Source organism: Eubalaena glacialis, chromosome 6 (genome assembly GCF_028564815.1).
Source record: "Eubalaena glacialis isolate mEubGla1 chromosome 6, mEubGla1.1.hap2.+ XY, whole genome shotgun sequence".
NCBI lineage: Eukaryota > Metazoa > Chordata > Mammalia > Artiodactyla > Balaenidae > Eubalaena > Eubalaena glacialis.
This window is the reverse complement of record NC_083721.1, coordinates 60122361-60137243: the sequence shown is the minus strand read 5'-3', so window position 1 is coordinate 60137243 and position 14883 is coordinate 60122361. Positions and strand designations below refer to the sequence as shown.

General features: G+C 38.7%; 1 protein-coding gene across 1 annotated transcript in view; it reads left to right on the top strand.

Annotated features, from left to right (window-relative positions):
* BTLA (B and T lymphocyte associated) overlaps positions 1-14653 on the top strand; it is a 56087-nt gene extending 41434 nt beyond the window's left edge. Inside the window, 1 exon segment of the mRNA XM_061192730.1 lies at positions 14414-14653. Coding sequence (XP_061048713.1) covers positions 14414-14653 — 240 coding nt within the window.
* Positions 14654-14883: the final 230 nt, after the last annotated feature.

Here is a 14883-nt window from a genome sequence, read left to right as displayed (position 1 = left end):
CTAAAAGGTACCTTAGGGCTGGGTAGCCCACCTAAGGAAGGACAAATTTGCAAGGAAGGTTCAGCTTTCATTGAAAGAGTTTGCTGAAAGAGATGTGGTTGTAGAACACTGGAGGGTGGAGAAGATTGCCAGATGGCCTGGGCCAGAGCTGGTTCACAATCTCTGGGCAGAGAACAGGCAGGCAGACTGGTAGGCAGCCATGAAGAAAGGGTGGGGCACACAGTGGGAGTTGAGGGTACCATTGGAATGGAGAGGATTCCTTTATATGAACCCAGTGCACTCCCATGTGCAGCTCAGGCTAGGGCAGCTCAGGGCCAGCATGTGCACACATGGGGCTGAGGGTACAGAAAACAATGACCTGAGCTAGGGAACAGGCCCACACTATCTGAGCCACTGCTCTAGTCAAGAATTAAAGAAAACATATAGCCAAATGCTGGAGAAAGCTGTGCCATGCAGGCATCTCGCACTGATGAAAACTGTATGGTCCAAGCACTGAAGAAGAAATCATGCTCTCCAGGAGCCTGGCAAATGAGACACTGGAAAGGGAAGGAAACTCCTTGTTCCTACAGTATCTCTCCAGTGCCCTCAACTGATAAGGCTTAACATCATGTCAGCTGCCAAAAGGAAAATATTTAAAGGGCCCAGGTCTATTTTTACAGATCAGGCAACAAGGTGAATTTGGAGCTGAGAGGCAATACATTGGTAATGGCACAGGGGTAAAGAATGTTTCAGGCAGAAGGAACAATACGTAGGAAACTCTTTGATAAACCCTCAATGTGGTCAAGCTGCTGAAAGAAGGCCATGTGGCCCAGAGAGGTTCATTTAGAGGGGTAGGATGAGACTGAAGAGGCTGGGAGAGGCCAGAAAGAAATTCACATGGGCTTAAGTCATAAAAAAAGAAAAAAATTACTGGCTCTCATAATAGAAAATTCTAGTGGTAAACTGAGCTTCAGACAAGGGTATATCCAGCAACTCAAATATGGACAAAAGGAACTAATTTATTACCTGTCCCCCTCTCTGCTTTCTTCAGATGTCTTCAGTGTTAATGTAACTATGGTTCCATTTTTTGCATATGATAGCTGCCAGTTTTCCTAGAGGTTCTGTGTTTCTTTATTCACGTCAGGAAAAGATTAAAAAACAAAAAAGAAATCTCACCCAATTCTCTCTTGGAAGAGTAGAATGCTGCTTTTCCCTAAGAATCCAATAAACACCTCCTGCAGTCTCTTTTTCTCAAGTTGGTATGTTTCCTGAACCAGACAAATGCTAAGTGCTGATTGGATGAAACCAACAAAGTCCCACCCTTTAAGACAACTTAGATTATGGGTGGGATCACCTTCCTCAAAAACACATAAAAATTGGAGTTATGTTTCAGGGACGGATAGGGAATGGAGTCTGACTGACCAGAAAACTGACTAGCAAAAATGTACGCCTCACGTGAGGATTCTATTCTAACAACAATGTAAAGCCTGAGATGGGTTTCAGAAAATCACTAGCTCGTGTATGGGTAATTAACTGGGGAGGAAAGAAGGGGTGGAGGGAGACAAATCTTAAGCCTCTGGAAGTCATCTAGGTGAGCAAGAACGTTGCCAGCAGAAAATGGAGAGGTGGAGGTGGATTCCAGAAATATTTAACAGGTAGAACTTTTGAGACTTGGTAGCAAGTTGGATTTGGAGACTGAGTGAGAAGGAGGCATCAGTGATAATACCCAGGGTTTGAATGCCTAGGAAGGAATGGAGATTCCTTTTACTGTGGATTCTGATGGAGAAGAAGTGCTTGGAGGTCAAGTATCACTTCAGTTTTAGACGTGTTGAATAAGTGAGCACAGTACTGGAGAAAAATTACAATGCTGGTATTTAAGGATTTGTTTCACTATTTCCACATCCAGGAGTTTAATTTTAAAATGAGATCAGAACTCATAAAATTTTAAAAACCCACAAAGCTAAATATATAATACATTTCAAACGCAAAAATTTATGTATGTATTACAAAATATCAAATAAAATGTAAACTTATAAGTGAAGGTAAGTTACCATTCTTGCTAGCTCTGCTGCTTCCTTCAACATCAATTCCTTTAGCCCCAGGGCATCTTCTGAGCTTTGTCTCTGATGTAGCTGGTCCCTCTGAGCATCAGTATTAGCATCCTATGCTTAGCTCCCAGAGCTCTCCTCTGCCCTGGCCCTGTTCTGCAGGAATTTTTACTTGTCTTTCTTATAGCCTTGTACTGCCCGTGTTCTAAAACCTCCTCTTCCTTAGAGAAGAGATCCTCCCACTTCAGATGGCATCTACTCAGGCCTTTCTCAGTCTTTTTTTTTTTTTTTTTTTTTTAGTGGAGATGGGGTAGGCAGAGCAAAAGGAAGATGGAGAAGGAAACTAGGGAACTGCAGGGTCTGGCAGGGCTTGTGGTAAGGGTGTTAGGAATGAGAGCCAGAGGAAGGGAGTACAGGATTTGTTTGAAGAAAATCTACCCTCTTCTCTTCTTCAGCCCTCTATTAGTCTTCATTATTTGAGACTTCTGGAATTCATTTTGTGTCTTTGAATCACATTTTCTAAAGAAAGTTGTTTTTCCTGTTTCAATGTAAATTTGAATTCAATGTTAATGGACTTCTTTCAGTAAATGAACAAAAATAAGTTTTGAGAAATTTCCCTTAATAAGAATTCTGGGTCAATATGAAAGTTAAACTTTAACGGGAAGAAATTGCCTTTTATTGATATCAATAGCATCATTATTCATTGGACTTTCCATTAAGTCTCTTGTAATATTTTTCCCCAGAAGTGACTCAATGAATTAAATGAAGGAAATACACAATCATAATGAAGTTACAAAGATTACATAATACTTCTTGGATGCAAAAATAAATTTTTAATGGAGAATCCAAAGGAAAATTGAAAAAATACTGTTCAAACACAGGGAAAGTGCAGTTCAGTGAGAGAGAGACAAAGTGAGAAATAGAAGACAGAGAAAGAGGGAGGATGTGATTTTGCATGAATCACATGTGTTTTCTAGACAAGCTACTTGGTATCAGGAGATAGCCCCTGCCATAAGAATGGACTGTGTTCCAATGTCCATTTGTAGTCTTTTGTTTAGGTCTTGGAACAATGTTAGTTAGGACAGTAGTGTCCTAAAACATCAGTAACAACCTATTTAACCTTCGATATGTCTGAAATTCTGCAACAGCAGTGACTTACCAGCCAATAAGGTTGGGACACAATAAAAATGCATTCAAATTCACAGCGTTGGATTCTGGGAACATATCTCTGCATTCAGGAAATGGATCAAGTTCCCCATATTCTATACACCAGTAATAGGGACAATCTCCTGGAGAAAGGTGAGGATACCAAATGAACAGAGCATGGCTAAAGAAGGGCTCCAGGAGACTGAAGTTGGAGCAGGTGTGGGGCTTTTGGCCTCTTGCTGGAAAACACCACAAAGACAATTTTAGTCTTTGATTCCTTTTTAAAAAAAAAATTATATTGGGGCTTCCCTGGTGGCACAGTGGTTGAGAATCTGCCTGCCAGTGCAGGGGACACGGGTTCGAGCCCTGGTCTGGGAAGATCTCACATGCCGCGGAGCAACTGGGCCCGTGAGCCACAACTACTGAGCCTGCGCGTCTGGAGCCTGTGCTCCGCAACAAGAGAGGCCGCGATAGTGAGAGGCCCGCGCACCGCGATGAAGAGTGGCCCCCACTCGCCGCAACTAGAGAAAGCCCTCGCACAGAAACGAAGACCCAACACAGCCAAAAATAAATAAATAAATAAGTCTACACCTTAAAAAAAAAAAAATTATATTGGAGTATATTTGGTTAACAATGTTGTGTTAGTTTCAGGTGTACAGCAAAGTGATTCAGTTATACATATACATGTATCTATTCTTTTTCAAGTTCTTTTCCCATTTAGGTTATTACAGAATACTGAGCAGAGTTCCCTGTGCTATACAGTAGGTCCTTTTTTTTGGTTTCTTTGGTTCCTTTGGTTCATTTGTTATCCTTTGGATAACAAAGAATTATTCATACCAAAATTTCAATAGTGCTGAGGTTGAGAAACTGTGGTATAGAACATCATCTTGGAATTTGTTAGAAATACAAATTATCAAGCCCCACCCAGACTTAATGAAGCAGAAACAGATGGCACTTGTGGTTTAAGAAGTCTTCCAAGTGACTTTGATTTTCAAGTCTGAGAACTACTGGCAGAAATATTACCTTGATTGGACTATAGTTGTTAAATAATGTAAATCTTTTGCCAATTTCACTACTTTATGGTATTCAATTTCACCATAAAATTGTTTTCAAAACATTTCACAACCTACAGAGACCATAATTGAAAATGGTTGCTTAGCCTTAATTTTCAGAGAGGTGTGACCCAGCTCATAGCCTCAGGTAATAGCAATAAACTGAAAAAAAAAAAAAAAAAAGGAATTTCTTTAAAGAGAATTTTTTTGATGGCTGGACAACCTGTTAAAGAAACTATGATCAGTCATTTTCAGGTGGGATGTCAGTGATTTCCTAACGTGGTTAATTTCACATTCTCAATGATGAAAATTGTCATAATAATAAGATTGACGAATCAGAATATCTCACATCAATAGTCTGACTTGGTGACCTAAGTATACTGGTGATACAGGAAGGATGAAGGATCAATCCAAAATTTCACCTAAGGTACATCGCAGACCTTTATATTTGACATCGAGTATATATTTATGGTGAAATGGTAAGGTTTTAGTGAAGATGAAGGAAAATATGGGAATCCCCCCCAAAACTAAACAAAACACACACTACTGATAGGGTAATCTACGGATCCACAGTGTTGGCAGCACGTGGGAGCTTTTAGCCATGCAGAATCTCAGGCCCCACTAGACTCATTCAATCAAATCTACAAGGGCTGTATTTTCTTAAGTTCTCCAGGTGGCTCATGTGCACATAAGAGTTTGAGTAGCACTAGAATAACTCAAGAACAATGTTGTCTAAGAAGGTGATAATTTCCTTGCTGTTGATATACGATAAAAATGTCTTTATGAGTTCCATTACTAATAACACTTGAATGCACAAGGAAACTAAATTCAGTGAATTTTGTTCTCTGATTTCCTTGGATATGAAGCATCCTATTTCAGAAAATTTCCTCATCAGCTTTCTACTGTTGCCAAAGTTGTGTAATCTTTCGTTGTCACCATCCAGGCAGATAGAAGACGGAAGGTCATGTCTGTAATATACAGTTCTTTCCTCTTTTCTTTCATTATTCCTTCTCAGCCTCTCGTTACCACTGCACAGTTTGTACTTTCATTCATTCGACAAATAGTTTTTTTTTTTTTTAAAGGATATTCCTAACTCATGTAGATTTGGTGAAAGTTGAGGTTGTCTTTCCTTTTAATGTTAATGTCTTACACAAATGCTTTTGAGCAATTGACAGCTTTTTATTTATTTTTGGCTGCGTTGGGTCTTCGTGGCTGCGCGTGGGCTTTCTTTTTTTTTTTGGTTGCGGTGAGCGGGGGCTACTCTTCATTGCCGTGCGCGGGCCTCTCATTGCGGTGGCCTCTCTCGTCGCGGAGCGCAGGCTCAGTAGTTGTGGCGCACGGGTCTAGCTGCTCCACAGCATGTGGGCTCTTCCTGAACCAGGGCTCGAACCCGTGTCCCCTGCATTGGCAGGCGGATTCCTAACCACTGCGCCACCAGGGAAGCCCGACAAATAGTTTTTAAGCATCAAGTGTGTGCCAGGCTCTGTTCTAAGTATTGGCGGTTTTTGGAATGAAAAACATAGCTCATGACTATGTTTAAGGGCATAATTTCTAATAAACTATATACAAATGAGATAAATGACAGACTTTCAATTATTTGTTTTCAAGTGTCAAGTCAATTTGACACAAGTTCAAAACATTAAACGGATGAAGTAAGTGACAGGTTTATAATCTAATGTTATTTGATCATATTTGGCACATGTTTTACAAATAGTTCGCTTTATGAACTTTCTATTGTAATAGTTTCTTTCCATTTCTTAATCTTTGGAATGGATGACAAATAAATGAGCAAGGATAAAGCAGTAGAAAGAGGTCTGGAATGAAGGACATCTCTGTTTGGGCCCCCAGGTCAGTCTGTTTGCCTTGGATTAGTCACTTTCTATTCTATCAATTCAGCCAATGAGTCAGGATGTCCCCTCCCATACTAAAGGGAAAGAAAATGTAATTTAATTTTTTCATGTATCTGATACTCTTTCAGGCAAGGTACACTGGAAAGGGCACTGTCTTTGGTGTTGGGAGAAGGGGATTTGAGTCCTGGCTTTGCCACGAGCTAGCTATGAGACTGAGTCCATCCCGTCACATTTCTGAACCTCAGTTTCCTAATATGTAAAATGACAATAAATGTAGTAAAATTTATGAAAGTGCTTTGATATAAGGATATCATTAATCATGTAAGAAAGAATTATTATGTTTTGGGTCTTGCATTATTTCAGAAATACTGCTCTCTCAGGGTTGTTATCATGAAATGAGGAAGTAAGCTGTAGTAGATGGAATTCTAAATAACAGAGTGGTTACTGTAAAACACACTTGCTGAATTTGTTTACAATAGCCTCCTGAAGACCCAGACTTACTTTTGTCTAATCCTGTCTAGAATTTCTAACAACCAATCTCCTGAATATACTTATTCACCTAACTTTACCATCAAATGACTCTAACAAGTGCCTGTCACTTGTAAGTCCAGGTTGAGGTATAGCTAAAGAGAAGAGGTTAGCTATATTCAGTCCCTGCTGTGTTCTTTTGCAATAATTTTCTGTTAACATACCAGGTAGGTGTGAGTGACTAGTCAAAGGAGCAACATTTAAGGCAGATATTCTCTCCTGGGTAAGCAAAATAAGTCTTTTTTTTTTTTAACTGATAATTGATAATTATTGATTAGAACTGTTTCACTGTGCCTATATAATTAAGCAAAACCAGTTATTATAATCTATAATTTTATCATCTCATAAAAGGGGAAAAGTACACATAAAATGAGATATTCTTTCACTTTTATCACTAAACTCACATTTTTGGGTTTTTTTTTTTCTCCCTGTGTGTGTCCTCTCAAACTTATGCTAAGATTTGATTGATTGGCCCTTTAGGAGAGATTTTTCTGAGAATTTATTTGCAGTCTTTGTCCAATTTTATTTTATTTTTTGATCACAAAAGTATTATTATACGTGACATTGCAGTTTGTGTGTCCTCAGCTCCCTCTTTTTTCATGTCCAACCACTCAGAACTTCCCTGTTATTGCTCCTCATCAATGCAGAAAGAAAACTAACATTATGCTCTGCTATGCTTTCTCACTTAATCCCATTGAAAACAATGCCAAGAATTAGTCACTGATGAGGACATGTGGGCATGAAATTGTCAAATTTATCATTATGTAGTTAGTACATTGCAGACCTTGGATTTGCACTGAGGTTTGACTCCAAACCCCATCATACTATTATACTACTTATTTCTATCCTGCTGGGGGTCTCTTTTAGTACTCACACTGTTTTGGACTGAAAATCCAAATTTCCTTTCAAATCTGTATCATTTAAATCACAAATACATGGTATGAATACCGTAAGTGCTAAAATATTAAGTCACAATGCAACTTCAAATTAATGAGGTGCTTTAGTATTTGATAGTTCTTTTATACACATTACCTCTTGTGCAATAGTACAAGATGAATCCTTTTTTTAAAATGGGGAAGTCAAGGTTTAGAGGAGTAACTGACTTGTGGGAGATGGAACAATGACGTTTGTGACAGAATGTGAACCTTGGTTTTCTGGCTCCAAGTCTAGAATAGCTGCACTATTCTACTATGTTCAAAGTGTTCTGTTGAGGAAACATCTGTAGCTTTTCTTCCTGGGGAGCAGAGGAAGGACGACAAAAATCTCAGTGATCTTTGACAGTGGTTTCCTTCCACTAAGGATTTCAAGAGTTGTCCTCTCCCATTTCCTTTCTATTTTCCAGTGAAGGTCTAGAGTGGTTTATAGTCCCTGTGGCAGGTATTTGAGCTTTTTTTGTCCTGGAGATATGCTTCTCCTCTCCCCTTACTTCCTTATGGCCTCATTCAATGAGAAGTTCAAGCACAATTTGCAGTGTGGCTGCAGAAACCTTGTTGCTAACTGGAGAGCAGCTGAGCCTAACTGTTGTAAAAACCAATCCCACTGGCTGCTATCACTGCCAAAGTGGGGAAGGCTCTTTGTCCACTCATTCACCTTTATCGGAGCTCTTGCTGTTCTTGGGTAACTTTTTCTCTCAATTTCCTTAGTTTTCTTGTGACATTATCCATGTCTAAGTTCCTTTCCTTAGTGTGTAGGGACCTGAGGGCTTTGCTCTTGGCTGGGTTTCTGAAGGCTGGCACTGAGTCTGGGAAGAACATGCGGCTTCACAACGGAAAAAATTGTCGAGCAAAGGGGAAACAAAACAGAATCTTGGAGAAAGTGAAGTTGTGAGTCGAGTAGTCCAAACAAAGAATTCTTTAAATAGGGTGAGAGTGTGTTTCATGGGAGAAAATCAGATGCAAGGCCAAGAGGCCAGGATAATGGTGAGGAGAAAGGCAAGGGCTAGCTTAAAAGTGCCTACGAAGACAGAGCGTGAGGAATTTTATTGAGGCATCCAAGATAGAGATAAGAACCTTTTAAAATATTCCAGGGGGCACAACCTTCATTATAATCCCCTTACTCTTCCCTTGAGAATAGCAATTCCAAGTGAGATGGAGAGGATGGAGCTTCAAGTCAGGTTGGATACTCCATTGAGAAATTTGGGAAAAATTACCCTGAGCTCAGTCAAAGGATATTTTGGGACATTTGAACAATACGACCAGGACTTACACTTAAAAATATTAATTTTCAATCCACCACAAACAATTATCCCAGTGCCACAGGGGCAGTTCTCTACCTTCCTAGCCATTCTATTTCCCACTACCTAGTAGTTGAGTTCAAGTCTGACACATATTCTGCAACTCCCTGTTCTTCTTAAACTATTTTCATTTATCTCCGCTGACTCCTGTAGGCATCTGAGGCTATGCTCCCACTCCAGAGGCATAAACAAACTTTGCTCCCACACCTTTCCTTTTCACTTAGGAATCTCAATTCCAGTGCCCCAACACTTCAATTAACCCCCAAATAATTCCTCTCCTTCTTCCAAGATTCCTGGGGTATCTTCCTGGAACACTTATCATGTTTCTAAACCAATAAACTATTAAACAACTCTACAGACATTAAGTAACATGATATATATCATCACATGAGTCAGTACATGATTAATTTCCAAATGTGTGCCAAAAACTGTAAGTTAGGAGAGTGAAGTTAGAAATGACTGACTTTTTAAAAAGGGAAAATGTATATTTTCTTTTTTCTTTTCCTTTTATAACTGGCAAATCTAAAATCATGTTGTTTGGAGGCGTGAAAGTCTATTATGCAACACCTGAATTGTTTATTTAAACAATTCAGTTTGTTATACTTAAAATATATACTTGTCTTATTGAAAAACTCTGGAGGAAAGGGGTCCCCTTGCCCTCATACTCTTGTTTTTCTTTTGAAGAAGTTGGGAAGCAAAAGGACAAAAGCCTAGAGAAAACAACTTGAATTTTTCTCTTTTTATCCAAAGACTTTACATGTCTAGTCAAGGAACATGGAGACTGGTCCTGGGGAAATTTCCTGGGGGAATTGCCTTTGAGGGATGGGGAAAATTTACAAAGGGGAGTAGAATTGGAGGGACAGTTTGCCTTGTCAGAGAAAAGTGTGCATATGAACACAAACACAGCAATGTGAAATGTTGTAACAGGGTTTTTTGAGTCAGAGATGGGCAAACATAGAAGCTTTAGGTGGTAAGGATCTTATTTTCCCTTTAAAAATACTCCAATCTAGATGAAAAGTAAGTGCAATATATAATTTTTTCCTTTTGATAAATTCTGTCTCCAATTAAAACATATTTATCAATCTACTCAACAAATATTTACAGAAAACTTTCCCTATGTGACGAATATACAGGGTATGTTCTCAACAAAGACAAGTGCAAAGGAACCATTTACATATACATTTATGAGCCAAAAATTAAGATAAAAATTTGAACACAGAGCTGCTCTTGAAAATCCAGAGCAGACAGCTGTAAGTATAATGTAAGTATAATACGTAGGTTTAGGCAAAAATGAGAAGGATCCATTTACCTCAGAGAACAGAGTTGCATCAAGCTTCCCTCAGAGATGGTATTGAAAGAACCATAAGACTAACAATATGGCCCAAGGAATAAGCTATAGGAATCATCTCACTTAAAATTAAAAAAAACACCGACACTGGATGCCAAGTAAAACACAAGCACTTCTCATATAATAGAAGCTCAATAAACATTTATTGAATGGAGGAATAAGTGAATCAGAGTCATTATGACACGTATAACAGTTGTCCTTGTTTGGCAGTAAATATAACATTTGATGGCACAAAAAATGGACATCTGGTTCCCACATCAAATTTCATTATTTCCAAAAGGTATGAAGAAAAAACAAAACTTTAACAATCTAGAAAATGAACTAAGATTGCCCTCCTAAGAGTTTAAACAACATTGGTAGTTGACAATGATCTATTCCTTAAATTTCATGGCGGTGGATTTCATGTTTATTATATTACTCTTTATTCCTTATAAAGCCTTTCTTAATAAATTAGTTTTAAATAAATAAAAACAAATTTTATGAACTAACAAAACAAACCTCATTATTTTGTCCCCTGCCAAAGTGTAAGGTCTGTAGTGTCAGGGAGGAATTGAAGCTGAAGCTGAAGCTGAAGCTGGCAAGGAGTGAGCAGACAAACCTCTCAAAACCCTCCTATGAGGAAGGTCTAGGAGTGCCATGGAGTCCATTCTGCTGGCATTTGGGAGGATTTTACTAACCAGCTCGTTTCTCTGTTTTTCTATCCATAAGGAAGTTTTGTAAAACAGTCTGAACATATGACAAAATACTTTTTTTTGAATGCCCCTTAGGACCCAAGACACTAATATGACTCTACGGAAGTTATTATGGAGCCACTTTAATGCAACTTATATCTGCCATTGAATTCAGTACTGGGAAGCACAGAGTCTACAGTAAGGAAATGATCCTTTCTCAACCTTTAAACCAGCTATTAGTGAACTAGATCTGAATTCCATGTCAAAATATCCTAGAGTTTGATCAGAGTTTGACTGAGTCAGCTATAGTCCATTAATCTGCTGGCACCTTCTCTAGAAGGAATGATGAGGAAGCTCAGCATTGTCTTCCAAGGAATAAAAAACTACTCCAGATCTAAAATGTTCCTAATCAATGACAAATTTAAAAGAATTTCAGGGATGCAGAAGTGGCCTTCATCCCAAGACTGCCCAGAAGTCACCCTGGAAGAAAAATATAGTGCCTTAATTGTTCACACTTATTTAAAATTAGGCATGCAAACATACTTGAATGTTATTTTTAATTTAAATTTATAATAGCTTAAATACATTCTTAAAAACAGAATTCAGCTAACATGATACTTAATGGTGAGAAACTAGAAGCTTTCCTGCTAAGATCGGGAAGAAAGCAAGAATGTCCCCTCTCACCACTCTTTTTCAAGATTTTACTGGAAGTCCTGGCTAATGCAGAAAGACCATATATATATATATGTATAGAGAGAGAGAGAGAGAGAGAGAGAAGAAATAAAACTGTTTTCGTTAGCAGATGCCATATGTGGACAATTCGACAGAATTGGCAAAAATATTCCTGGGTCTAAGAAGTGATTATAACAAGGTTGCAGGTAAAGATTAATATACAAAAGTCAATCATTTTCCTATTTACCAGCAATGAACAAGTGGAATTTGAAATGAATAACACAATGCCATTTCCATTATTACCTCCCAAAATGAAATACTTACGTATAAATCTAACAAAATATGTACAAGATCTATATGGGGAAAACTACAAAACTCTGATGAAAGAAATCTAAGAACTAAATAAATGGAGAGATACTCCATGTGCATGCATAGACTTATTATTGTCAAGATGTTTGTGCTTCTCAACTTAATCTATAGATTCAACATAATCCTAATTAAAATCCCAGCAAGTTATTTTGTGGGCAGCAACAAATGGTTTCTAAAGTTTATTGGCAAAAGACCCAAAATAGTCCAGACAATATTGAAGGAGAAGAACAAAGTCAGAGGACCAACATTACCCAACTTCAAGACTTAACTATAAAGCTACAGGAATCAATACAGTGTGGTATTGGTGCAAGAATAGACAAATAGAACAATGGAACAGAATAGAGATCCCCAAAGTAGGCCCCATAAATATAGTCAACTCATTTTTGACATAGGAGCAAAGGCAACACAATGGGGCAAAGAATAGAGACACAGATCTTTTACCCTTCACAGAAATGAACTCAAAATGGATCTTGAATTTAAATATAAAACGCAAAACTATAAAAAGCCCAAGAAAATAACATAAGAGAAAAATTTAGGTGATCTTGAGCATGGTGATGACTTTTTAGATACAACATCAAAGGCATGATACACTAAAGAAAGAATTGATAAGCTGGTCTTCATTAAAATAAAAAGTCTCTGCTCTTCATAGGACACAGTCAAGAGAATGAGAAGACAAGCCACAGACTGGGAGAAAATATTTGCAAAATGCATGTCTGATAAAGGACTGTTATCCAAAATATAAAATGAACTCTTAAAACTCAACAATCAGGCTACAACCCAGTTTTTTAAAAGGCCAAAGACCTGAACAGACAACTCACCAAAGAAGATACACAGGTGGCAAATAAGCACATGTATAAACAATGAGCTACCACTCTACACTTATTAGAATGGCCAGAATCCAAACACTAACAATACCAGTCCTGGCACGGACACAGAGCAACAGGAACTCTCATTCATTTCTGGTGCGAATGTAAAATGCTACAGCCACTTTGGAAGACAGTTTTGCAGTTCCTTACAAAACTGAACACTCTGTTAATCATATGATCCGCAGTTGCATTCCTTCGTTATTTACCCAAAAGAATTGAAAACTTATGTCTGCACAAAAAACTTGCACAGGGATGTTTATAGCAGCTTTATTTATAATTGACAAAACTTGGAAGTAACCATGATGTCCTTGGTGAATGAAAAAACAAACTGTGGTCCATCCAGACGATGGAGTATCATGCAATGCTAGAAAGAAATGAGCTATCAAGCCACAAAAAGACATAGATGAAATTAAATGTATGTTACCAAGTAAAAGAAGTCAATATGAAAAGGTAACACATTGTATGATTTAAACTATATGACATTCTGGAAAGGCAAATCTATGAAGAGAATAAAGGACTAGTGATTGCCAGGGGCTGGGGGGAAAGAAGGGATGAGCTGGCAGAGTACATAGGATTTTTAGGGCGTGAAACTATTCTATATGATACTATAACAGTGGATACACGTCACTGTACATTTGTTGAAACCCATAGAAGGTACAACACCAAGAGTGAACCCTAATGTGTAGTATGGACTTTGGGTAATAATGTAGGTTCTTTGATTGTAACAAATGTACCACCCTGGTGCAGGATGTTGATACTGGGCGAGGCTGTATCTGGGGAGTGTGCAAGGAGTATTGGGAAACTTCATTTTTACTCTGCTCAATTTTACTGTGAACCTAAAACTAAAGTCTATTTTTTAAAAAACAGTAAAAAGTAAAGTCTATTAAAAAATAGAATTAAACATTTGCCGAACCTGAAGCACCTCTAAGAAACCTCCAGTCATCTGAAACACACCAAGTGAGACTTTCCTTGATTTGATAAATAATAATATCATCAATAACCATAATATAGTTAACATAGATTGAGCACACACCTCTTGAGAAAATTAACTAAATCTTTGCAAATATTATCTTCTTTGTTCCTCATTGCAAACTTATGGGCCAAGTATTATCTTTAACTCTTTTTACTTATAAGGAAAAAGATGTATAAAGATCAGTGAGTTGCTTGAGGTCACAGAGCTAGTAAATAGAAGAGACAGAGCCAATCCAAGGTTCTTGCATACCAACCTGGCGTTCTCTTCTTCTGTGGGATCGAGCAGGACCTAGGACACCAGTATGAAAAAAAAGGACTGAGTACAGAGTCCATCTGTGCCTTTATTTTATTTATTTATTTATTTTTAAATTTATTTTGGCTGTGCCAGGTCTTAGGTCTCAGGTCTCTTGTGGCACGCGGGATCTTTAGTTGTGGCATGCGGTATCTTTTTTTTTTAGTTGCAGCGTGCGGACTTCCTAGTTGTGACATGTGGACTCTTAGTTGCGGCATGCATGCACGATCTAGTTCCCTGACCAGGAATCGAACCCGGGACCCCTGCGTTGGGAGCACGGAGTCTTACCCACTGGACCACCAGGGAAGTCCTCATCTGCGCCTTTAAAAAGCTTTGCTTTATGAGTTTTCCAGAGAGCTGCCTGTTCCTCTCTTTTGAGCCCCTAAGGACAATGGCAAAAGTCCTCTTTCTTGTGCAGAAGGTGGAAAGCAAAACCTGAAGGGTCTTCTCTGCCCCTTGGGTGAACTAAAGCAGAAAATGCTGAAGAAGCCATTGAAAGAGCATCCTCGCATTTCCTGTTCTCCACTCAGGCGTCCACGCATGTTCTCCGAGTGGCTCTTAAGTGAAGATACGGTTCTGGACACTGGAAGTATAGGAGTGGACAAGAGAGAGAAGGTTCATATTTGAGGTAGAGGAAACAGCAAATACGGACAAAACCCCTGAGCTGAAACCCAGCAGATGGCTGCCAGCAGCCAAGCTCCGTGTGGTTCAACCCTGGTGAAGCTGTGTAAAGTCACTGTAGGAGAAGTTGCTGGCAGGAGGAGGAGTTTGGGGCAGCCTGGGAGGGTGAGCAGCAGGGCAGAAGTCTACCGGGTTTACATTTTATTGCATCCAAACATGTTTCTCCTGATCTGCTT